The sequence below is a fragment of the Micrasema longulum genome, unplaced genomic scaffold, assembly GCF_059751315.1.
Source record: "Micrasema longulum isolate JH-2025_06_02 unplaced genomic scaffold, ASM5975131v1 h1tg000220l, whole genome shotgun sequence".
NCBI classification, from domain to species: domain Eukaryota; kingdom Metazoa; phylum Arthropoda; class Insecta; order Trichoptera; family Brachycentridae; genus Micrasema; species Micrasema longulum.
In genome coordinates this window covers 713454-739013 of record NW_028277425.1, presented here as the reverse complement: position 1 = coordinate 739013, position 25560 = coordinate 713454, and the positions used below count along the sequence as shown (strand labels likewise).

The 25560-nt window shown below is 33.2% G+C and overlaps 1 protein-coding gene across 2 annotated transcripts in view; it reads right to left on the bottom strand.

Annotated features, from left to right (window-relative positions):
* Positions 1–25560, bottom strand: part of LOC148283585 (uncharacterized) — a 132983-nt gene that overhangs the window by 11558 nt on the left and 95865 nt on the right. The window contains exons 3-10 of one of the 2 annotated variants that reach the window (XM_088243618.1): positions 18116–18285; positions 16532–16689; positions 10244–10419; positions 8661–8832; positions 7827–8058; positions 7334–7572; positions 5557–6790; positions 1114–1241 (exon numbers count right to left, since the gene is read on the bottom strand). In XM_088243618.1, coding sequence (XP_088099744.1) covers positions 1114–1241; positions 5557–6790; positions 7334–7572; positions 7827–8058; positions 8661–8832; positions 10244–10419; positions 16532–16689; positions 18116–18285 — 2509 coding nt within the window. The remainder of the gene's footprint in view (positions 1–1113; positions 1242–5556; positions 6791–7333; positions 7573–7826; positions 8059–8660; positions 8833–10243; positions 10420–16531; positions 16690–18115; positions 18286–25560) is intronic. The other variant, XM_088243619.1, reaches the window with a different exon arrangement.

The following is a 25560-nucleotide window of genomic DNA, read 5'->3' as shown; positions in this document are numbered from 1 at the left end:
GAATTGTTTCAGCCGGATGAATCTCACCCGCATGACAAAGGTTTCAGCTCTTTTACTTCACAAAAGTCAACAGATGGAAGAGTTGAGGAAATGTGGGTTTTCAAACATAGGCAGAATAGTGAATGTTACACAGTGTGTAAAGTGGCCACTTAAACCAGCCAATGACAGGTCATAAGCCCTGTAAATGCTTAGAATTCCATATTCCCTTCTCAAAAATGTTTTCCCTCTCTGTTGCAACACATTTAAATGTAAAAAAATACTTTAACGAGCGTCATTTCGCTTGAGCCACGAGGAGAATATTTAGAAGTCTCGGATTGTAAAACCTTAGAATAAACTTTGGCTAGATAGCATTGTTGAACGTGACTTTAGGCCTTTAAGACAGTGCCTTTTGAGTGTGTAGCCAACGAGTTTGTGTCTTTAGCCATCATCGCGAGACTGGAGGTGGATAGCAATGATATCAAAGAGCTTGTGGAAGAGCTGACTGCCGAAGAGCTTATGAAGTTGCATTGTACCTCAAGCAAGAAGATGCGGAAGAGAGTTGCATGGTATTTCGCAGCAAGAAGCTGTGAAAGAGAATTCGTCGGGGAAGAAGGAAGTTCACCTCCTGCGCTATAAGAGAAATATTGAGAGCTTGGGAAACTGTTCGTGGGTGTCGATCGTTGAAAAGGACCTCGCTAACAAGGCAGTGACTGTGCGAGCTGTGAATTTATTCAATATTTTGTCGCATTTTCACTCAGTCTTAAAGCATCGGCAAAAACTAATGTCTTTAGATAGAATTCTAGCAAAAAAAACTAATAAGGTATTATAAATAATTTTAAAGTTTAAATAAACATTATTAATTTTCTTGAGTAATATTTTTGACATGTAATACATTATTGTATTTTACATTGATATGGGAAATGAGAAAAATTGTTTCTCTTAAGAAGAGTTTCACATTATGAGTAAGATTCTGGAAAGAATTGTGTTTGTAAAACAAGGTTTCACTGTACTCACCTATTTTAAATAAATATACATATTTGAAGTGATTAATTTAAAAAACTGAAAGGTTTAATATTTAGCCCAGAAGTAGAGAATTTAAGCTAAACTTAATGAAATCTACGTATTTAGACTTACAATTATATCAGAAATGCCTTCATGATAATACCCATATTGTGGATCATTCATTTCATGAACTGTGCCTTCAATCTGCGTAAATGTAGACTCGAGGGCAGCAAGAGAACGGGGAACCAAATCACACAAATCTAGAAACATGCAAAACATATTACATATTTGATATGAATAGTTAAAATGATTATTTTAATATCGTCGGCCGAAATTTGACAAGCTGTACAGGATAAAATGTAAATTACTAATGGGAGCGAAAATAAATTATGTTTCTCATAGTAAAATAAATATAAAACAACTTTATTTTAAACCACTTTATTTATATTTTTTCTACCGACTGATTTCAAAGCTACACAAGCTTCTTTATCAAGGTATACTCAACTAATTTATTTACGGACATGGTCCATTTATGCAATTCATAGGCATGAATATTACAATTAAATAATAGTTTAAAACATTAAAAAAGAATAAAAGAAGCATTGACAAACATAAGGGACATCGAGACAAGATCTGGACTATTTATTTAATGCTCTATTTATTTAAAATTCTATCCTATTTTATTTTTACAGTGATTACTAAATATTACATCGATACATTTAGAGTTAAAAAGTCGAGTCTTTTTTTATTGCTAGTAATGATGGATACAATGATAACTAAATTGATAAAATATTAAAACAAAAATGCAAACTTATAAATAAAAAAAAGATTTTTTGATTAATTGTTTATGGGAACTAGAATCATTCAAAAACTCGTAAAAAATGCACAGTTTTATCTGCTGTCTTCAGCTGCACGGTTTATAAATATGATAACTTTTTTTTAAATGCAAAACGTACTGATACAGAAAATTTTATTCTGATACACTGCCTAAAAAAATAACGAAATCCGAAAGACAACCAAACATTGATTTTGTCTATTCTAACGAAAGGTCTGACATGCAGTTGTCTTTTCCGCACAGTATCGAGGTGTCTGCAATACAATGTTGTAATACCTATCTATCAAAATCCCTGTCACCGCATATCCTCGGCGCTCGGTGGCGACCGGGTGCGTTGTGAAGTTACTCCGGAGTTTAAATTGTTTCCTCTGGATATTTTAAACATTTACATTTACCCTTTTTGACAAAGTGTGTGATTTTATAAAGATTTTATTGAGGTTCACTTAAGTTGGATACTAAATATGTGTAAAAGAAAACAGTTACAGTAACATTACATTACAATATTCAAAGTGTTGCACAGCGTTAAGACTGTTTTTTTTTTCCGTGTGTGTAAAATTCCTGGAACTGCTTGAAGAAGTTGCCACATGTTACGATTACAGCATAGCTTATGCTTTCGGAATGCACAAATATAACGCATAAAAGTTAAAGACATTGAGTTAATATTATTATTATGGATAACTTATACAGCGCCATTTTCGGAATATAATACCTCGAGGACGCTTTACAAAGTGCTTAAATTTAATTGAAGCTTTTAAATGTGTAATTTAATTAAAACAATTTATTTTGTTATCACATGCTACGAATCTATTCAAATGATCTAGAAAACAAGTGAGTTTTTAAGTTCTTCCCGGAACATCACTTCGCTCTCGCAGCCTCGCACAATTTATGTATTCCAACAAATAAAAATAATAATGTACATGTTCATATCTAATTTAAACTAAATACAACAATTGATAAGAAACTTTTGATTGTGTTCATTTAATATACACCGCTGTGATTTAAACCCGACCGAAAATTTATGGGCAGTTATGAAAAAAAAATTCGGGCAAAAAAAAACATTGAAGAATTTAAATAAAACTTAATTCATGTATGGGAAGAAGAAATAACTTTAGAAATTTTTAATTCACATTACGCTTCTTTAAATAATAGAATTTTACATGTTACAAAAAATAAAGGTGAATTCACTAAGTATTAAATATTTTTAAATGTTATAAATATGTTTCATTATAAAACATCTTAATTTAAATAAAGCGATAAGAACCTACTTCTTAAATATGAATGAAAAAGTAATATGTATTTTATTATTCCATCACAAACACTAGACCATAAATGAACCCTTATGTGTCTTAGGTTCGTCTAATCTGATACGTGATATTATATAATGCCAATTTCTAAGTACAATTCACAAGTAAGATTTTTTATTGTCACTGTGAAGTAAAGAGTAATCCTCACATATGTCAAACAATACAAAAAAACTAATTAAAAATTAAGAATAATTCATTATACGTGAATTTTAGTTTGGTAGGCGGACTCGTAGTTTTTTTTGTCTTGCGGTGTATATACATGTATGTATATATCATGCGCGGTCCGTTCCGTTCATAGAACGCATGGAACCATTAGTTCCCCCACATTTTGGCAAATAATGTTTATAAAATAGCATATTTAATAAATTAATTATCAGTCATAATACCTTACATTTAAATTACTATTAACAAATTATGTAATGATAATTTGATTAATAATCGAGATAAATTGTGAAGGAATTTTACTATCGCCTTATAAAGATATGTTAAAAAGCAACTTAACCTCCCATACATCCATTTACCAGTAATGTCATGCGCGTACTGATCGGCGAGTACTTGCTACCGGCTGGCTGGGTATCGATTTAAAGAATGATCGCGATGGAAGCATATTCGAAATTCCGTTCCAGCGCCGTACTGAACGCGCAGTCTGGGCGCAGGCGCAGACTTCATTTCTCACTAGGCAATGGAAGCAGTCAAAACAAACCAATACATTATTTTCCATGTAGTTTACATACGACGCGAACGCAACGCCGCGCCGCGCAGCACAGAGTTGCGATTTTGGTATTTTGGCGCTGGACATAATAGTTTAATTATTATTTTATGGTAGAGTAGAAATACAAGGTAAAATCTAGAAATTAAATCAAACATAACATCAATATAATGTTGATTTGTAACAAGAAAAAACTTTATAATCTACTACATACGTTGATTTTTCGGGTTCAAATAATGACCAATTCTTTTTCGTTGAAAAGTCATGTTTTTTAACAAGATAATGTTTATTTTGGTTTCACTGAATTTTAGTCAAATAAAATATAATGCCACAAAATACTTCGCAGTTTTTTATTTTAGTATATAAAGTGAAGTTGGTTGATTTGTCATTACAATTTATTACTGGATATGTAAAATTATTGTTTTTATTTCTAATCATATGTATAATGTATTGAGTTTGTCTTTAATTTCTTAAGGGCGGTGTATATTATAATATACCAATTACTTATATATTAATTGCTTCCGTAATTAAAAACCCCACTGCACGCCCCTGGTATATATATATATATGAGTACGTACTCAAAACTAGAAATAGCAAAGCATTGCCGGGTTCAGCTCGTATAATATAAAAATTATTTTTAATATATAAATATTCACTATTTGTACGTAAGGTATTTTTTAATACCTACCACCTAGATATTTTAAAATATTAATACTTATAAGGGATATCATTTCCCTAAATGACTGTAAAATACCAATAATTTAATAGTTGTTTTTATTTTATATAATTTTACATCCATACTCTTGCCCCACACACTAGAATTCTGGGTTCGGTTCCTGGTGAGAACACAAAAATTAAATGTGATTTTTCTTGAGCCTGGGTGTACTGTGTAATTCACCACTGCAATTGGGCCTCAAGGCCTGCGTGAAGCAATTTTAAAAAAAAAAAATAATAATAATAATATTACATGATAACTAAAGTCACATATGCGATGGAGAATATAGTGTTGTGCAATGGCTTGTATTCAAAATATGTAGGCTGTGGGCCCATGAAAATCTTGGAATTTTAGGTTCTCCGGATTTTATATGTCAAAAATGATTTTAAATCACTTTCATTTCTGCCTTTTATTATTTTTTTCTAGTTAGTTTTGTCTAGGTATAATGCTTGTTTAATTATACTTTTGAAAAAACTGTATATTAAAGATATTGAAGTATAGATACACATTACATACTTTGCGATTGTTTTGTTAAAAATATTTTTTTATAGTTATAAGTTTTAATTTTTATCTCTTTATAGCAAAGGCTCCACTGCAATTATAATTTTCTAAAAAATGAAAGGGTGTACCTAAATAATATGTTAAGATGTTTACAAATTTATTTAGTTTAAACATATTTTTTTCAACTAATCTTGAATTTTAAAATATGAACTATTCATGTTTTATATTATGGGATGTTTTATGAATGGGACATATTTAGATTTTTTTCAAATAGATTTTGTAGGCACTAAAGTTTAAATTATTTGCAAACAGTGTATTGCATATTTGTTACTTAAAGATTGAATAAAGAAAAACCGTGTTTACTTTTTGTGATTTCGTTTACGGAGAAAGTTTAGAGAGATTAAATCAAAAATGTCCCATTCATAGGCACTCTCCTCTACCAAATGTATAGAGACTAAAGAAAAAACAAAAATACATAAATGTATCTATAAAACATACTACATTTATTTACCAGAATCGGGATCCGTCAACTGCTGAATGTATGTATCAAGTCCTTCGGTAGGAGTATCGATTCTGTGAGGAGTTTGTAAAGCATTACTCATAAGAACATCTGATGTGGCGATATTGACCGCTGGTAAATCTGTAGATGAATTTTGAATTTCTGATGGCATTCTACGCTTTGACAGAACATCAAAATCAGTCGTTTCCGTGCGTCTTTTGAGGACACTTGAATTGCCGCTTTGACCTGATGATGTGCCAGGAAGACAAAAACTGTCCGTAGACTCCAATCCTTGCAGACTCGTAAGAAGCGCATCATTATTTGAAAGCGTGCTGGTCTTTATACTATCAATCAATAAATCATCACAGTCAACTGTTTCTAGTTTGGTAGAATAAGTATCCATAATGGTATCTGTGTCCGGAGCGAACAAGTTCATTCCGGAAATTATGAAATTAACATAATTATTCAAATCAGGCATTGAGGCTTCATTGGCAGCTGTCAATGGATCATGTGCAATATTATCCATAATTGCCTGAGTAGACATTACACTATAGTTATCATTGTTTTCACAAGCCTGAGTAAGTGTTGGTTGAGAATTATTGTAAACGTTAATATTATCAGTTGGAGTTTGAGGATTAATGATAACTTCCTCTTTTGTTATATTTTCGAGTTCATTTGGAGTTATATTGGCTCCTGTGGAAAGAACTTTGCTATCTTTAATGCAAACTGTTGAGCATGATTCTTGATCTTCTTTTACTTTATTTTTTTTTTCCTGTTTCTCCTTAATAATATCATCATTTTCTTTCTTTAACTTTGTTTCATTCATTTGGTTTTTCTCATTATCTCCCGTTGTTTTTTTAATGAGTTCCTGTTTCAAGGAAGAGTCTTGTTTTATCTTCTTGTCTTGGTTAGAAGTCTGCTGTTTAGAAGATAGGGGAACTGATTTCTTAACAACCGAGGGTCTGCTAGTTTTTATCGGTTCTGAAGAATAAAATGTATCAGGTTGGACTATTGAGCCACTGTCGCAGCCTTTTATCCTTATAGCTTTACTGATGACTGAAACACTTTTGGCAATAGAGGTCTTGATGGTTGATGGCTTTGGTGGTATGATAGAGAGGGTGTTGTGCGTAGACGGAGATGATGGATCACGACTTGAATTGCGATAATTATTGCAAGGAAGGTTGGTTATGAGATGCATAATAACTTGTTCCAATTTGTGAGGGTCTTCGACAGTGGCTTCACCACTCTGAAAATCATATTAAACATATAAAAATCAGTAAGGGTAGGCAGAGGATAAAAACAGACTCTGCTTAAATGTAATATTTTAAATATCTGATATTTACAGAATGACCTTTTCAGTTCAGAGGGTTATTGTGCTGTATTTAAAACATCGGAAAAGATTGCAAACGACACATAGCACAATAACCCAGGAAACCTCATTACGCATTTGAACGGATGTGAAAATCTAATAAATTTACTTTGAGAGTTAGTTAGTTAAAGATGAATTATTTTTACAAATTGTGTTTTACTCTTGCTTTAAGAAAAAAAACTTTAATATTGCCAGTCTGGCGTAGTAGACAGAATTTTATTTTCCTTAACTGTAAAATTTGGCAAGAGTTCACTCAGATTTTCACTCATAATTCACACATAGTTTGTTTTTCACTTGTTTTTAATACAACGCTTTAATTGTTAAGTTAAATGTATTCTTATCATTAAATTGCTGGCTATCTCAGAATATTATATCAAGTGCTGGCAACAAAATCTAAAATTAATTCATTTCTATACTTACACTTCCATAAGGAAAATTTTCATCCACACCATTGAAAATAACTGCGTATCTCTCTTTCATCTGTTCTATTAACACCCTGCCCTCATCTTCTGTTATCCTTGTATTTGTGCACACAAAGCTCTGAACATCATAGTTGGAGCTGATCTCCAAGTAGCCGCTTGTCTTGAAGTATAAAAATTGACCAGTTCTTGATATCAATCTGTAGCAAGATTCGCCAAATTGCTTACTCCTGTCGTACACTAAAAAAATGGACAACATTCACATAACACCGACATTTACTCAAATTAAATAATTTTTACACGCAATAACATAAATTTTTAGATAGTCGCAAAAAAACTAAATATAAAATGTACATAATTGTCAATTCGCATAAAAATTTGCAATTTTAATAAAAATAACTGTGCTAACGCACATAATATATTATCGCACAGTAATAAAATATTCATCTTTAAAAAAAAAGTAAACCAAATTTGTAATCCCAAAAGTTACTGACTTTGTCTTAAGGCAATGACGGCATATCGGACATCTTCCTTGTGCATAAATGTAAAGGCAGACACTCCGGATATCTCAGATGTCAAATAACCAGCAACAACAGAAATCCTTTGGTCACAATCAACAATGCGACCATCAACTAGATGCCTGGTTCGGTACTCCTCTTTGCTGGCTTCAAAAAGCCTCTCAGATAAATAAGTTTGCTTTACAATGTGAATCATGCCAATAAATACCTGTAAAAAAAAATTCAAATAAATAACATTTTAATAATATAAGGATTCGGTAAAGGAAATAATCAAGGAAAGATGACTACAAAAAAAAATGTTTTACTTAAATTACAAATTTAAAAGTTTCAATTAAATTTATTTATCTATGGAATCGCTTTGTAAAGGCCCTTGAGGTATTATATTATAAAAGTGGCGCTATATAAGTTATGCACAATAATAATAATAATAATATAACACTGTTTAATCAATCGCTAAGAATTGGATAGACAGCTTACTTTAGAATTAGATGAAAAGTAATAAATACTACAAAAATTAAAAACTCTCAGCAATAGCAAAGCATGAAAATTATTGTGTATGTAATAAATGCTGTTATTTGCCTTACAATTAATAGTCATTATGTGAAACAATATTTAAATAAGTAACTGACCAAAGGCTGTACTCATCATCATAATAATCATACCCTTAATGCACCCGACGATGCGTAAAATAAAATAAGTAAAGATCAAATCATTTTAAACTACAAATAATTCTGACTACGAAACAAAACAAATGATGAAAAATTAAACTGAACGTGATTTTATATTATGCTTAAAATAAAAATCTCTTACAACATCATTTCCACTTGGTGAAATAGCTTCATCTCCTCTGGCTCTTTGTCTCCTGACTATCTGGCCAGTACCGACACCCCCAGAACTGGCGTGGTCAGCAAATCTAAGAGAACCGTTGATACGGCACACTTCATACTGGGGTGTCTCAGAGCGTTGAACTGCTCGTGCTAATCTGAAATTTAAAACCAAAACATAATGAAAAATATAACACTGAAATTGATTTTTAAGAAAAACGCTATAAGACTCCTCCACAAAGGAAGTAACTAAATCCTTATTATAAATATTCTTGACAGTCAAATAATTATACATATTAATATTTCCTAGTCTCTAATGACATGATAATGAAAGTAGGTTGAATGCTGTCGAAATGCGATCCCGTGGTAAAATGATGTATGATAGGTGCACACACGTCGAGATCCGTGAAGTGTGTAAGGCTGAGACATGCACTTTCGAGAGAATAAAAAAAGGGGGTGCTGCTTTGGTTTGGACATGTAGAGCAAATGGACAGCGAAAGAACGGCTAAAAGGATCTACGATGCGAATGTTGATGAATGCAGAACGAGGAAGACCGAGAAAGACATGGCACAATCAAGTCCATCAAATACTTTAGATGGACATGTCAAAAGTAGGAATAATCGGTGTGCGTGCATGAGGAGATGTATGAATGTAGAGGAAGCGAGGCCTGTATGCCAAGGTAGAGTGATATGGCATTCTATCCTCTCTGCCTACCCCTATGGAGAAACGGCGTTATGGTTTGTTTTGTTTTTCTTTTCTAATGACAGTTTTAATTTATATATGAGGACTCCCCTCGCGCTCTTTGCTTCCTTAGATTCTAACCCACTTTTGTCAACGCCTTAGCTGAATGGAATACCTACCGCATATAAGATTGCCAACACTCCCAGAAAAATGATATTCGTTATTTAAATCTTCCGGCTCTCGGAATAAAATCTAAAGAATTAGATTTTTGTATTGTTTCAAAGTACGTGTCAAATAACGCTGACTAGCGTCTGCTCATTCAGGAGTTTCAACATCCACTGCGCATGTGCTGATGCATCAAATCATCAAATATCCAAGTGTTCCTTTGAACATGCCTATAAATAAGGATAAGCCGAATGATGATTACTGTTTGCTGCGAGAAGTTTGTGAAGTTGTTGCGAGCAGAACAAAGAGGGTAAACTTGCGTGGAAATCAATGCAGGCAAGAAATTTTTATAAATTGCATTTATTCTAACAATCCCAATCCCAAATACCGCAGCTGAATGGTAAGGTTAAAATATCCACACTATCCATTAATCCACGCTATTTGAAAAGGCTATTACTTTTTAGGCTTTCTCAGCTATTAGTAGAACCATTCTATCAACCAACAACCACATCAGCCAAGTAAATCTGATAGACAAATAATAATTCTAAGAAGTTATGAATGGGTAAAATTTACTTGAAATATTATTACTAAAACATTTTTACTAGAAATTTTTCAATGATGAATTAATAGCATTGAAAAGCACCTTAAATTAGCTTCTAACATCCATATGCTTGTGGTTTTTTTTTTAACTTACAATAATGGGATCAGTAGATTAATTTGTACCTGACTTGAAAGTCACGAGACTTCTCGTTGATTGTGAACTGCTTAGCATCCAAGTCCTTGACAAGTAACTGACCATTGGGGCCAATGGGAGTAACTTGAGGCATTAAGTTCTTTTTCATCTTTTCCACGTCGTTGGGATGAGTAAGGCTGAGAATATTCAGCCCTAGAAGATCAGTCTGAAAATAGATAGGCACATAAGTAAAGTATTTTAAATATGTCCAGATGTTAGCAGCATGTGCGGTCCGTTCATAGAACGCATGGAACCGTTGGTACCCCTAAATTTAGCAAATTAATGTTTATAAAATAGCATGTTTAATAAATTAATTATCAGTCATAATACCTAACATTTAGAATACTATAAACAAATAAGGTAATAATCATTTTATTAATAATTGTGGGGGAATTTTACTATCGCCTTATAAAAAATGTTAAAAAGCAACGTAGCCCCCAAACACATCCATTTGTCAGCGCTGTCAGGCGCGTACTGATCTGCGGGTACTTGCTACTGGCTGGCTGAGTATCGATCTCAGGAACGAAATTCAAAATTCCAGTGCCGTACTACACGCGCAGTCGCAGACAAAAATTCTCAATAGGCTATGGAAGCAATCGAAACATACCGATACATTATTTTTCATGCAGTTAAGACGCGATGCGAACGCAACGCCGCACAGCACAGATGGGATTTTGGTATTTTGGCACTAAACATGATATTATAATTATTATTTTGTGATGGAGTAGGAATACAAAATAAAATGTAGAATTTAATTCAAACATTGCATTAATATAATGTTGATTTAATATAAGAAAAAAGTTTATAATCTATTACATATATTGATTTTTCAGGTTCAAATAATGACCAATTCTTTTTCGTTGAAAAGTCGTATTTTTTAACAAGATAATATCTATTTTGGTTTCACTGCATTTTAGTCAAATAAAATATAACGCCACAAAATACTTCGCAGTTATCAATTTATTATAGTATGTAATTTACTATAGTATTTATTATAGTTAGTAATTTATTTTAGTTATTAATTTATTATAGTGAGGTTGGCTGATTTTTTATTACAATTTATTACTAGATATGTAAAATTATTGTTATTATTTCTAATCATGTGTATATAATATAGTATTTAGTTTGTCTTTTATTTCTTAAGGGCAGTGTATATGATTATGTACCAATTACTTATATATTAATTGCTTCCCTAATCAAAAACCCCGCCGCACGCCCCTGGTTAGCAGACAGGTGCTGGATTCCAACTCCCAGGGAGCTCATCAAAATTTATATACATATACATAACATATTGCAACAGAGTTAAGCTATGTTTCTGAGAAGGGAATATGAAAGTCTAGACATTAACAGTCGTAAGCCGGTTTAAGTCTAGTCATGTCAAAAGTAGACACAACCCAAGGGCACGTTTGACAAAATGTATGAATGTGGAAGATGTTAGGAAGTATGTCAGGATAGGCATGTGTGGCAGTCCAACCTCTATGCTTACCACTATGTGGAAATGGAATGATGGTAGTAGTAGTAGTGATTTGTTTAAGTGATCACTTTACACACCAGTGGCGAACGGTGATTTTATTTACAGGTAAGCTATAAAAAATATTGTTTATTTGTACCTACATAGTAGGTACATAATATAATGTATATACATATACTATAAATTGATATTTTTTCTGTGGTTCTGTGTAATACAACAACTCTCATCAATGAAATCTACTCAAAAGACGTAACTATGTGATGTAATATATTGTGTAGCCATATTATCCATTAATTTAACACAACTGATAAACAAGTTTATAATTCATTCAGTATTAGGAATTTTCATTACAATTGAAATGTCAACTGGCCGATTTGTTTTAGAAATGAATAATGCCAAAAACGAGCGCCACATGTGTTGCGAGCCATATGTCAAAAGTATCATCTTAAAGAAAAATAATCCTTAAGAAATAATGTTTGAAATACTGTTTTCCAAATCGAGAATCTTCAAATAATTTGTGTAATCTGCAAGTTTACTGTAGGAGAAAAATCCCGCTACTGGGTTTAGTATGTTCAAAATATAGTACACTTATTTGTATGAAGAAAAGTGAAATGAAAGAAAGAGAATGAAAGTAATCAGATAGTTCCTTGGCTCATTGCTGGCGCGCTTTATTTATATTTGGAGAAACATACAAATGGTGGCAATGATTTATAAGAAATAATAATTATTTGTTTGTTTTTCTGTAAATAAAGTCACCGTAAAACATTATTATGGACAGTCAAATATAATGGTAAGCTGCGCATAATCGCTTCTATACACGATTCGCCCCTGTTACACACTTCGTAACATTCACCCATGTTTCGTAACATCCACAATATTTTTTCAATTCTTCCATCTGTTTATTTTGAATATGTCCAGACAAGTAAATTTGACATGATGTCCGAACATGAAAACAAATGTTTAAGTTGCCACTGTAAAGATAAATGGACACCTGTGAGGCTGTACATTAAAGTTGAACACAGCCTCCTCATATCTAACCTCAAGAAGCTCTTCTTGTGAACAGATCTTACAGTACAATGCGTACAAACTTTAAAAAATATGTATATTATAAAAAAAAAGTATTATTTGATGTGTACATAAACTTCAAGCTGCTAGCGTACTACATAATAATTTATTTATTTCATAATCATAGTAATGAAAATGAATCAGTAATTTTGAGCAATGTTGCGTCTCATAAAACGAAACATGCAGACCGAAATGAACCCGAAACTGATGAAACAATAGACATCATCCCTTGGTACCTACACACGTGCATCTACCATCTACCAGGGATTTGCAACCAGCCTCGCAGCTGCAGGCCTAGCTGTCAGCCACATGGCCACAAAACGGCCAAATGGGAGAAATTTTTGAAAGAAGTTCAACGTAAATTAAAGGAACGTAAACTATCACAGATTTCCTTCTCCGAAGAAAGTAACTCACTGGATTTGGAGAATAAAATCGTTTCGTTGATGGAAATTTTAGACGAATCGTGCAAAGCAAGTATACCAATCAGGAAACCCTTCAAAGGGCAACCCTGTCCTTGGTGGAACACTGAGCTCGATAAACTAAAGAAAAAAGGTAGGAAATGCAGGCACAGGCTTCAGAACTCAGGTTCTCTCCGTAGTAGAGAGACTAAGACACTTCCTGAGTATCTCGAGGCTAAACAAGCCTACAAAATCGCCTTTGAAAAAGCAAAAACGGAATCCTGGAAGAATTACTGCTGCTCTCAAAACAGAGAAACCGCCTGGTCTGCAATCCGCAGAGTGCTGGTCAACCGAAAAAAGACCACTCCATTAGCGACGCTAAAGGATAGCAGCAAATACTTAGCTTCGGCTGAGAAAAGCGCTAGCCGTCTATTGGAGAGGTTTTTTCCGGATGACAATACACAACAAGAGACTCGTGAGCAAATCAACATCAGGCGGATGGCAGATATCAGACCCTATACAGAAAGCGACCCGATATTTACGGTGGAGGAGATTGAGGATATAATATCTAATATTAATCCAGAAAAGGCGCCCGGTGAAGACCATTTCACCGCGGACATCTGCCTTCACTTCTTCAACGTGGACAGGTCACTGGTACTGGGTATGTATAATGCATGTCTCAGAGTGAGCCACTTTCCAGCTCAATGGAAAATAGGGAGGGTCATTGTCATACCCAAACCGGGAGACAATGACCTTCAAGACATTAAGTCCTACAGACCGATCGGACTCATCTCGGTATTTGGTAAAGTACTCGAAAAGCTGACGATCAATCGGATCAACTGGCATTTTCATCAAAGGTAAGTTAAGTCAGAAGCAATACGGATTTACACCCCAGAAATCAACAGAAGACGCTCTTAACGCATCAGTTAAGGTAATCAGGACTGCATTGCATGACAAGAAAATGATCGTAGCGATCTCGATCGACATAAAAGAAGCCTTTGATAATGCTTGGTGGCCATTTTTAATGTGCTAACTGAGCAGTGAGAAGCGCCCTCGAAACTTGTTCTTGCTGGTGAAGAGCTATCATCAACAAAGGAAAGTGGTATTGTCACACTTCGATGCCACCCTTGAAAAGCTACCGACCAAAGGATGCATTCAGGGATCCTCCTGCGGACCAACAAAACCAACGCGATGTTTATAACCAGAAAAAGGACCTGGCTAGAGGCTGGCTATTCATATGAACAGAGTTCAGTCGAACTATGTGGACCACTTAAAGGTTTTAAGTCTTACCATAGATCGCAACTTAAATTGGTCCAAACATGTTGACAGTGTTTGTAAAAAAGCCGCAGGTATTACAAACAAACTCGTAAGAGCCGCCAACAAACCCACATGGGGTGCGTCGCCGGAGGTTATGCAGCAAATATACGTAGGCGCTGTAGAGTCTCTGATTACGTACGCCTCAAGCGTACCCACACGCTTGACGCGGTCAACAGAAAAGTCAATCGGAAGAAATTGAACTCCATCCAACGACAAATAGCCATCAGGTCATGCAAGGGATACAGAACAATCTCCTTGGTATCAGCAAAGGTTTTGAGTGGATTCATGGACCCTTCAACTCAGGAACGATCGTTATTTATGTGAACCTACCGGAAGTATAACTAAAATGTTTTTCCCTACCATTTTCCATGCCTATGATTTCAGGAGAATGCAGAATGCTGGCTACGAGCTCACCCAGATGCTTACGGGTCATGGTGGGTTCAAGAGCTACCTGCATCGCTTCAAGCTCTTTGAGATCAACAGCTGCCCATGCGACGATGAAACTCCTCAAGATGTCTCTCACCTGTTGATGCATTGCCCCCTTTTCAGCCTTCAAAGGCAACAGCTGTAGGCGCGATGCAGAAGCTTGGGTGAAGATCTATGCGACATCCCATCGGTGATAGGTAATAAAGAACTCACACGAGAGGTAATATCATACATGATCAATATAGTGCAGGCAATTGGTAAATTAAACCAAAGTAGAGAACAAAATGCCGAACACTCCTCTAGTGGAACGGAAGGCCTGTTGACTACTGCCAACAAGCCAGCTTCTCCTGAAGAGTTTTAAGTGGTTTCCTGTCCACATGAGCAAATGCTGAGAAGTTCCTGATTGGCCCACATTAGTATATCGCTCCTGATCCCAACAGTTTATATAAATTATAAAAAATTTAATTGCAGAAATATCCACTTTCGAAATATAAACCTTGTATATTATAAGCAAGGTAAATAACAAAGCAACTCCCATATGAAAAAATTTTAAAAACTCACAACATCATAACTCACTTAATCATAATTATTTTGAATATCGAGTCAAGAATCTTTTTTTTTTCTCTTTATTAATCTCTCCTTAACTCCTCTGTTTTCCTCTCCCTTTATTCAAGTTGCTTGAATGCGCTTTGTAGTTGTAAGACGTTTAGTAATCTAGCTTTCATAAATGTAATAAACTATTAAATTATTTCATACTCCAATTTCGTAAAACGGTACAGAATTCCAACCGTTTATGTGCTCTGTAACTATGGAACGGGTTATAATCTAGCTGCTATTTGTAAATGGCTTGTTTTAAATAAAATAAAACTCTATAATTAATTTAAAAATTAATGTAAATGAGGCCTAGGTTGTATCAAAATAAATATTATTTTCAAATTTCAATTCTGACAAACTCGGCATTTATTTATTGCATATATTCAGATTCTGAAAAGTCAGACAAAAATTTTGGGTTGTTTCAACGGCATCTTAGGTAACTCTTCAGGTAAAATAATGTGTTTTAAAAGAGATTGAGAATAGATCTGAGATTTACTTTTAAAAATTCAAAAGAAATTTAAAATTTTAACAAAATATTTCAATTTTGGGGTTGTTTTCAAATGGTTGTAAATAACCATGACACCAAATACAATGTATCTTAATCATCCGTTACTTGAAGGTGGAGAATCAGTTTTACATTTCAGGTGCCAAGTCCAGGGAGAATGAAATAATGCAGAGTAAAACTAACTGTAATATATTTTTTCAATCAATCAGAAATCAAACCCGGGACATCTTATCGTGTTAGGCGAATACGCCAACTATTACACTACGGGGTGGCCTTATCTAGACTCGATTTTCTTTTTCGCGATTTTATACCTATCATCGATATATATATATATATATATATATCTATTATATCCAATATAGTAGCCATCAAGTCAAAAACACTCATCCGGGATTCTGGTTCCATTTTCACACACAGAACTATATTTTTTATCCGTCGGGCACAGACAAAAATTGAGGGATTACAACTTGCTATTTATTCACAATTCAAAGAGAATAGTTACCTGACAGTGGCCAAGATAGTTTTCCACATTTGAAGAGATGACAATAATTACACCACGGCACGTTGTTGTAAAGAGACATCCTCCCATCATGTCGATGAATGCCTCTGCTAACTTTGGTTTAATTCTCATATGGCATGATGACATAGATTTGCCAAATACTAAGAAGTGAAGAAAAACAAAGTTACGAAAGAATACCTATAATGTAATGAATGTTTTTTTTTTCAAAACTTTCTGGCATATTGCCAGTTAGAAATCATAAAAATAAATACAGTTTCTAAATATACAAGAATAATATTGATAGATATTAAAGCAGAGATGAAAAAAATGTTTGAGAAGGTAATATGGAAGTCAAGGGATTTTATTTTCAAAGATAAAAAATAAATATTTCTGTTCTTTGGCTTCAGCGTCAACGACACACTCCACCCTACTTGTAACAACTAAATCATCAGCCAATACTTCACTGAACTCGCAAACAAAAAATAAACTAAAAAACTCTTAACCTCTTCTCGTCGCACATGCCCTTTAGGCTTACATATTTAAATATATGGTCTTTTACAAAATATGAAGTGAAAGGAATCAAAAGTAATCATTATATAGATAATATTGAACACCTCACTGGGCACAACCTGTGTCGAGGCATTATTTACAATATACTCGTACATTATCTGTTCCTTAAAGGATAAACAACGGGAGTCACATTGAACGAAATGTTCAGGGAACAAGATTTTGTGATTGTGCCATTTCCAAAACTTTTGAACTAAATGAGATAATTTTAACCTATAAAAAACTTTCAATGTAAAATAATGTTGTTTTTAATAATAAATCTGGACTACTGATGTTCTTTGCATTAAAACAAAGTGGACTTCATTTCAGATTTTTATTTCAACTTAAAAAAACATTTTTTTAACGAAAGTGCATTAACATTTCACATGTAAAATACATTTTTGCAATAATTTCTGCATTTTTAACTTCAAAACGGAAAAAAGTGTACTCCTGTGTTTATCCTCTAAGGTACAGATATTGTGCTTAATTAAAGGAAATATTTAGTGTAATTTATTTGTTAAAAGCTTTAAACATCTGTTTCTTTTTGAAAATCCTTTTTGCACCACTGGTAATCACAATGATAGATTACAGCACAAAAAACCTAGGCTTGAAAAAAAAACCCACGTTTATTTATTGTAGTTTAATCTAGAACACTGAAAAAACAAGCGTCCATTACAATAAAAATGGTGCCTTTTATATTTGCTCTTTTGCATTTGATATTATATTATTTTGCCGGGTTCCTGACACAAGTTGGTAAATAACATTTCACCAGTTGTGAGATATTGCACTTTTAAAGTTGAAAGCTCATCCCAAATTAATTCAAATAAAACAAGTAGAAACTTACAAATACTTTTTGATGCCAGTTATAAAGAAATCTCGTTTTTTGAGTTACCAACTTGTTCCGGAAACCTGACGAGTTATTCTGGATTTATACTGAATTGTATTTTCTTTATTACTTGCAGATGCAATGAGCAACAGTCACTCGGGTTAAATAAATAAAATAATTTATGTAGATGTGATGTAATTAATTGTCTCACGTACCATGTTCCTTTCTGAGATCGTGAGCTGTCAATCGAAGAATACCAGTCTTGTCAATTTTCCTTGTGGACTCAGCCACTAAAGGAACCAGGGTAGCAAGTTCGTTGATTGAGCTATTCAACTTGTCCCTTCTTTGTTTTTCAGCCTTATTTCGTGCCTCTCTAGGATTATCCCTGTAAATAAAGAGAAAACAATGTTAAAAAATTAAGTATGGAAAATTTTATATATTGAAATAGTAATCGACAATATTATTTTTTATTGTCTCCACAATCTGATTTTATTCTTAATCATTCTATCGGGACTTTCTGATTTTGATATTTTTTCAGTTGGACTCCTTGAATTACAACAGAGGTTTTAAGAGCGTTTTGTTTAATCTGATTAAGACGAAATTTTATACTTTTTGCATTTCACCTTTTTTTAAATTTCAAATTCAATCATAAATTTTCCGTAAAAAAAATATAATGATTTGCTGAAAGTTTCAAAGGTTTTCACATTCTTTTTTTGTCCCGTCCCATCTTTCATTATCAATTTTATTTTTATTTTTTATTTCTTCGTACCCATCCGCATTTTTTTTCATTTCTATTTGTAGCATTGTTATCAAATTTGAAATGTCTACGGTAGTTTGAGATGAAGTTGATGACAGTGGTGTGAGTTCAGTTCTTTTCATTTATTTTTTGGGAGCCATTTTTTTTTTTTAATGTTAAATTTATGTAAGTAATTAATTTAATATAAAATATTTTCGCTTGAGTTTGAAAAATTGACACCCACCGACTGCTTATAAAACTATCTCAAATATCGAACTTTTATCTACTACCTACATCAAAACTGTAAAATATGTTGTATTTGCAAATTGATAATTTAGACAATAAAAAGAGGATTATAAACTCTCAAGAAACATTATTAAAGATCTCACTGTGATAGTTCTTCATTTGCACATGACACACACATTAAGAGTTTTTGTTTTAATCACTAAAACATTACAAATCTTAACTCTTTATCCATTTTATGTGTATGGTTCGGAGCTAAAAAAACACAGTACGCTCGCATGAAGAGTTATTGTTGTAATTCCATTTCCAACATTACATCGATGCATCAAATTAGGTTCATCAAAAAAATGTTGTTTATTTAAAATACTTCTTAGCCCGGATAAAGTTAGCTGAACTGTTAGTTAGCGAAGAGAAAGGGGAAAGAGAGTTGTTTCTCGGGCAACGTAGCTGGGAAAGGTTGGTTTAGGAACTTTAAGCTTCGACATTCGGGAAGATCTTGGCTGAGATGGGAGGATGAAGAGAGAAAGGATGCAGCGCAGTTTCTCCGGTGGCAAATAAGAAGATGGCGGCTGAGGACAAACAGAGTTGGAGGCGTAAGTTGCAGGAGGCCAAAGCTCGATATGGGATGTAGTGCTATCGGAGGAGCAAGGAAGCTTCCACATCCAAATTTGGTCTTGAGAGCACCAGCGCTATGAATAGCCAGAGTGAAAGGTTTTAGCCACTAAGCGAAATGAGCAAAAACCATTCGCAAAGAATTCCACAAAATGATGACTGAATTCAGTGTGCCACGTGCAAAGAACGAACCCATGAAGCTTTTTCAGCGTACATGGTCCGAGGATCATGTTTTTGCAATGGATGCCTAAAATAATTATTAATTTAGCTCGGCAACTATATCCATCTTACGCCTGCTAGTCGGGCGAAATAAAAAAATTGCATTTAAGTTGAGTAAAAAAATTATCATAAAGAAACATTTTTTCATTACATTATTTTAAAAAACTTTTGTAATTTTAATATCTAAATACAATAATATATTTCTTTGAAAGACCGGCTTTTATTAAAAGTCAAACTTAGCATATCTGTCTTGCCCATCCGTCCCTTAACCATAACTTTCGATTTATACTTTTTTCTAAAAGCATTTTTTTTAGGATTAACTTCTACATAAAATGTAGAAGTTATATTATAACAACATGATTTTGTCATTTTCAGTATGTAGATAAGTATACCCCCGTGGAGGTATCTATCGATATCTTAACCTTCTCTAACTGTCAAAACTTGAAGGTGCATGGTCGGGGAACTTGGTAATCGCTCTATCGCTAATCGATGGAAAGAATTCTACCATCTTACATTGATGTAACATCCATGCCCCGTATAATGTTACTAGTTAATAAATTTTCAGTGGTGCTGACCTAATTAATTTATGAATTAAATATGAAACAGCCTGCATGCTAACATTAGCCCAGAATAAAACTGCTAATTTAAGCCTAGAATAAAACTGAGTAACATTTTAGCAAAAGCAAGACCTAGATTTATTTAAAACTATATTTAGAAAACAAAATAATGAATAATGTCGAGAAGATAAAAATTGAAATTCAGTATCAGATTTTTTGTAAGTTTGTTATATTTGTGATTTTAGATTGCTACAACAATAAGTTATTGATAAATACAGGTGAGTAAAACAATATGTCAATTTCTTTAACAATAAAATAGTATTTTATTAGTATTAAATAACCAGTAACAAAAAACCTAAATAAAAAATTCATTATTTTCACATTATCTACATGATGAATATATTGTTATGTAGAGTATTTATTGATGGAAGTTTATAACCACCTTACATTTGGTAGTAACGGGATTGGCACATCTTGATTAAGTAATGATTGAAGTGCTTTGTTCTCAATTTACATATTGATGCAATCTACCAATTCAAACACGGTTAATTATTGATTGGTTATACTGAAAAATATTAATTTCTCACACACAGTTCAAAACAAATATAAATTAGCATTTTTAAAAATAGTTTAGTTAAATACAGAGGGAGCGAAGTCTGCGTGTAAAGGTGAAGACGTGTGAGGTTTATCTTCTACGCCTACCCCGACATGAAACAACATGATTGCCTTGTAGTGTTGGCGATTTAAAAGATTTTATTTTTATTTATTTAGTTTATTTATTTATTAATATACACGGCAAGCAGTGCCTTTTACCATAAAAAGACACATATTAAAAATAATATAAACATTTCAATATAATGTGAAAAACTTTTTTTACTTATTTTACATAAATACTATATATATAACACAGCAGTTTTGTATAAAAAACATATTTAGATATAAAAAATAATTAAACAAAGTGTGCAAATAAAATTTTAAAAAGAAAATAATTTTTACATATTTTTCTTTAAAAGTAAATTATAAAGTAATATTAAAATATACCTGTGTGAAAAATTTCAACGCTTATCAGTTCATGGTTTACCTCTTCGTTCTCATTCTCAAGGCACTCTCTTAATACCCATACACAATTCCTCTTTCTTCTCTAACTCATATAGTGTCCATGCGGCTCGACTGTGGAATCATCTCCCATCCACCATCAAAGATGTTACTACATTATCTCTGTTTAAATCACGTTTGAAGAAACATCTCCTTTCTCTTCCTTAATCTCTCCTCTTTTCCTTTTTCCTCATTCCGCTTTTTTCCTTTTTCCCATTGAGTAATAGTTTTGATTTAAGGTAATTTATAAACAAATACGTTTATTTCTATTTTTATATATTTTTCACTTTTTAATCTTTTTTTTTTTTTTCTATTGAATATGTTCTGTAACTTGAATTATAAAAATAAAACTTTTATTTTATTGGTTGGTTGGAAGAAATTGCCATTTGACAATAAGCCCGCCAATGTACAAATAACATTATGTACAAAAAGTTAAATAAATAAATAAATAAATAAAAATAAAATTTCGGTCATATTGATTGAAACTAAATCCCACCAAACCAGTTTTTGTGGCTTGGTGAGATTACCCATCGGATCGAAAGCACCCTTCCAGGACTCTGGTTCTATTTCACACACAGGACTGTATTTTTTTACCGCCCAGACACGGAAAAATGTGTATATCTTTAGATTGAATAAATAAATTAAAATAACCTGAATGAAAAATGTGCGCCGGTTGCAAGGGTTAAAGTATCAAAACATATTTGTCACTTATGTACATAAGAAAATTTATGGTGACGAAAAAAACGACGCGACGCATGTCGACGCCGAAGTACATTAGGGTACAAATGGTAAATCTATATATATATATATAAAAGGCAATGTTCGTATTTGTATCCTCGATAGACTAAAAAATTACTGGTCCGATTTAAGAGCGGTTTTTTGCAAAATAATGAGCATTGCGCTGGGCATTTTTATAGTTCTTAATATCTTCAATTTAATAAGTAGAAAAAAAGTTAGGAGCATAAACGTTTTATTCATCCATCACCAGGGTTGCATTCGATGAGAATGCATAGGCTAAAAAAATGTCAGGATGTTATTTTTTAGTATTAAAAAAAAAATGTATTTGAATGTTTACAAACATCATTCGTTTTTTGTGGATCCCAATCAGATTATTTCCTTAAATTCCGAATAATTTCTATCCATTAATTTATTTTTACTGGATTTTTGGTAATAATATTGACTAACATTTTTTTAAAATCATATTCCTACATACAGTGCACCCCTGTTGGTGAGAAAAACAGAGTTCGACATTTGCGAAAAGAATTATAAATTTTAAAAATTATCATTTAAAGTTTAAGAATTCAACCATAAACATCGACCAATGAAAAGTTACCCAATCTTTTTGACGTTTTTACATGCTTTTACGACACAATGAGACATTTTGGTTTCGAATTAAATGTCAAGCTCACGTCGCAATCCGGCTGGTGGTTCGAAACTGACTAAATACGAATCGGGCATTCCTGAGCGTATGGGCATGAGTTAAGTGTAATAATTTTAAGAGGCTCAGGGTGCGGGTCAATAGTTTAATTTAAGAAAACCGAACCTGTTTTTATGGTTACGTAAAATCATTACAAACCAATATTTTTATCTTAAGACGAAACGGGGTCTAACTTTTCTTCATACAAACATATTCCCGGATTTTCTTCCTGGATTACGGCACAGAGAGCAGTGATTTTTTATACACTCATGATATTTGTCATTGGAGAGTTCCTGTCTTTTTGTTTCTTAGATAAATAGTTTATTATGGGAACTAGAACCATCCAAAAACCCGTAAAAATGGCCAGTTTTATCCGCTGTCTAACTATTTTTGAAAAACGAAAAAGGTATCGACAAAGAAAGTTTTATTTTGATACTATGTTAAAAAAAAAACAAAATCGATTCAATTTTCAGTCGCGGAAAACGGGAGAACGAAACGCCGATTTTGTCTATTTTTTGTTAGGCATAAAAGGTCTGACATGCAGTTGTCTTTTTTGCATAGTACTCGGGGAGGCATCTGCAAAATAGTGACAGAAAAACAATTTTCAAATATATATTCATCAAAATCCCTATCACCGCATATCCTGACAATTTATATAGGTAATCCGAAACACAGAAATAAAAATGTGTATATATATGCATATCTAAGTTGAACTAAATACAATGATTGACATCAAACTTTCGATCGTGTTAATTTAATCTATATACGAATATATTATATACACAAATCTAGCAATAGCAAAGCATTTGTTCAGCTAGTTAATCATAAAAATTTACCCATTTTTGTTGTTTACACATAAAAAATATGTAAAAATTCGCGGCCTCCGTGGTGTAGCGGTGAAGACGCTTGACTCACGCACGAAACATTTGGAGCAGAAAATGGAAAAAGATATTTTTGGCTTGTCGCTATCACATAATGGAAATTATGTTAGAAGCTGTAGTGAGTCAATCGCATGGTCCGTCTAGTTGTCCTGATATCCAATTGTTTAAAGGGTTTAAGAAGAACTGGGACAAAATTGACAAAGTGATTATAAAACAGTAATTTATGATACCACGTCCTCAGACAGGATTTCTTTTGCTCAAAAATAACTTCAAGTATATCAACCTCGAGATAACTATAAAGAGTTGCGGAATCTTGCAATCATTTACTTGGGAGGAGTTCCAAAAAAAGGAGTTTCATTTAGGAGGCCTGCTGGTCTTCACCGTGCTAGATGGATGGCTAAAGGTATGTATTGCTTGAAGATTTTCCTATTTAAACACCAGTTTAAACTGACGAAAAAGAAAGAGAAAGCAGTGAACGAAATATGTATTTTCACAGTCATAATATATTTAAAATACTGGTAATAAGCCTCTGTCGGATATTCAGCGCCGAGAAATGACTTACAACTATTAAAATCGGGTTGTGGTCCTGTGGCTAGTGTCTCGGACTCACGGACCGAAGGTCCGTGGTTCGAATCCCACTCTACCCCAACTCGATTCCATTTTCTAATAGTGAGTTATTTACAACTCGTTGAAAATGGCCCTCAAAATTAAATATTTGGGTAAATCATAAGAACGCAAATATTTCTTTTCAAAAAAAAAAAAAAAAAAAAAAAGACCTTACGTCCTTTGAAAATATAAACCAAACAATGGCCAAAGTCGCCATGAAAAAAGTACTGTTTATGCCATTTATGATACTTGTCGGAAGAATTGGTGTCTTTTGGATTTTTTGACAACGAACTTTCAGTTCAAGATAAGAAAAATATGGTAGATGCACTAAGAATCGAAGGTGTAGAGGATTGATGTCAAACACATCACCGAAAAAAGAATACAAGACTTTGTGACTAGCAACTCTTTACGATTTTTTCAGATACTGGGTATCTCATCAGAGTTTTTGAATAAAGATGTTGAAACTGGGGAGGAAGACTCTGATTTTGAGGCTGCAAAGAAAATCGTCCGTTCTAAGCGGGTAGTGAATGATGTTGCTGAGGGCGGTATTGCTTCAATGGAGGAATATAATAAATCGATGACAATCGATGAAGAGCAAAAACAATATTTGCTTTGGTTGGTAAAAGTGTACAGAAAAAAATATCCTGATACAAAAAAATCAACCATTGTACTCGTATCCTAAATATAAATAATTTTTACATTAAAGGGTATCCTTATTTATAATCTAAACATTTATTTTGCATGTGAACGTTTTATATAAATAAATAAAGTGAGTGATTAATACTGTGTTTTTTTTTTTTTAATTTTTACCTTGGTTGGATTTAGGGGATAGAAAATCAAATGGAATCGTGCCCTGTCGAAAAATTCAAAAAAAAATTTTTGGACCCACATAAGGACTTGTGGCGCCTCCGTCATAAACAATCCTCAAGGACCTACCGAGGAGCGAAACCACGCAAGCGAACGCAGCTCGTTAAGTTACCAGCCTGCTGTTCTATACCCAGCCGGAAATAGAGGGCGACCAGAACAAAGGCTATAAAAGGCGCGAAGTTCAAGGCCCGTTCTTCTCTCCTTGTCCAAAGCTCAACTGCCGTACTTCCTTGCATAAAATTAGTCTTCTATAAAACACGTGTTAGATATAAATTCGAAGTAAGTTAGATTTCATTAAACGTGTAATAAAATATCTTTGTATTACACGCCAGTTTTCTTATAAAATAAATAGTGTTATCCATGTAAGTAAGCCGTTCTTATTTCTTGTGTGATAATATATATGTGAATCCTTTTCCCCGCCACCTTC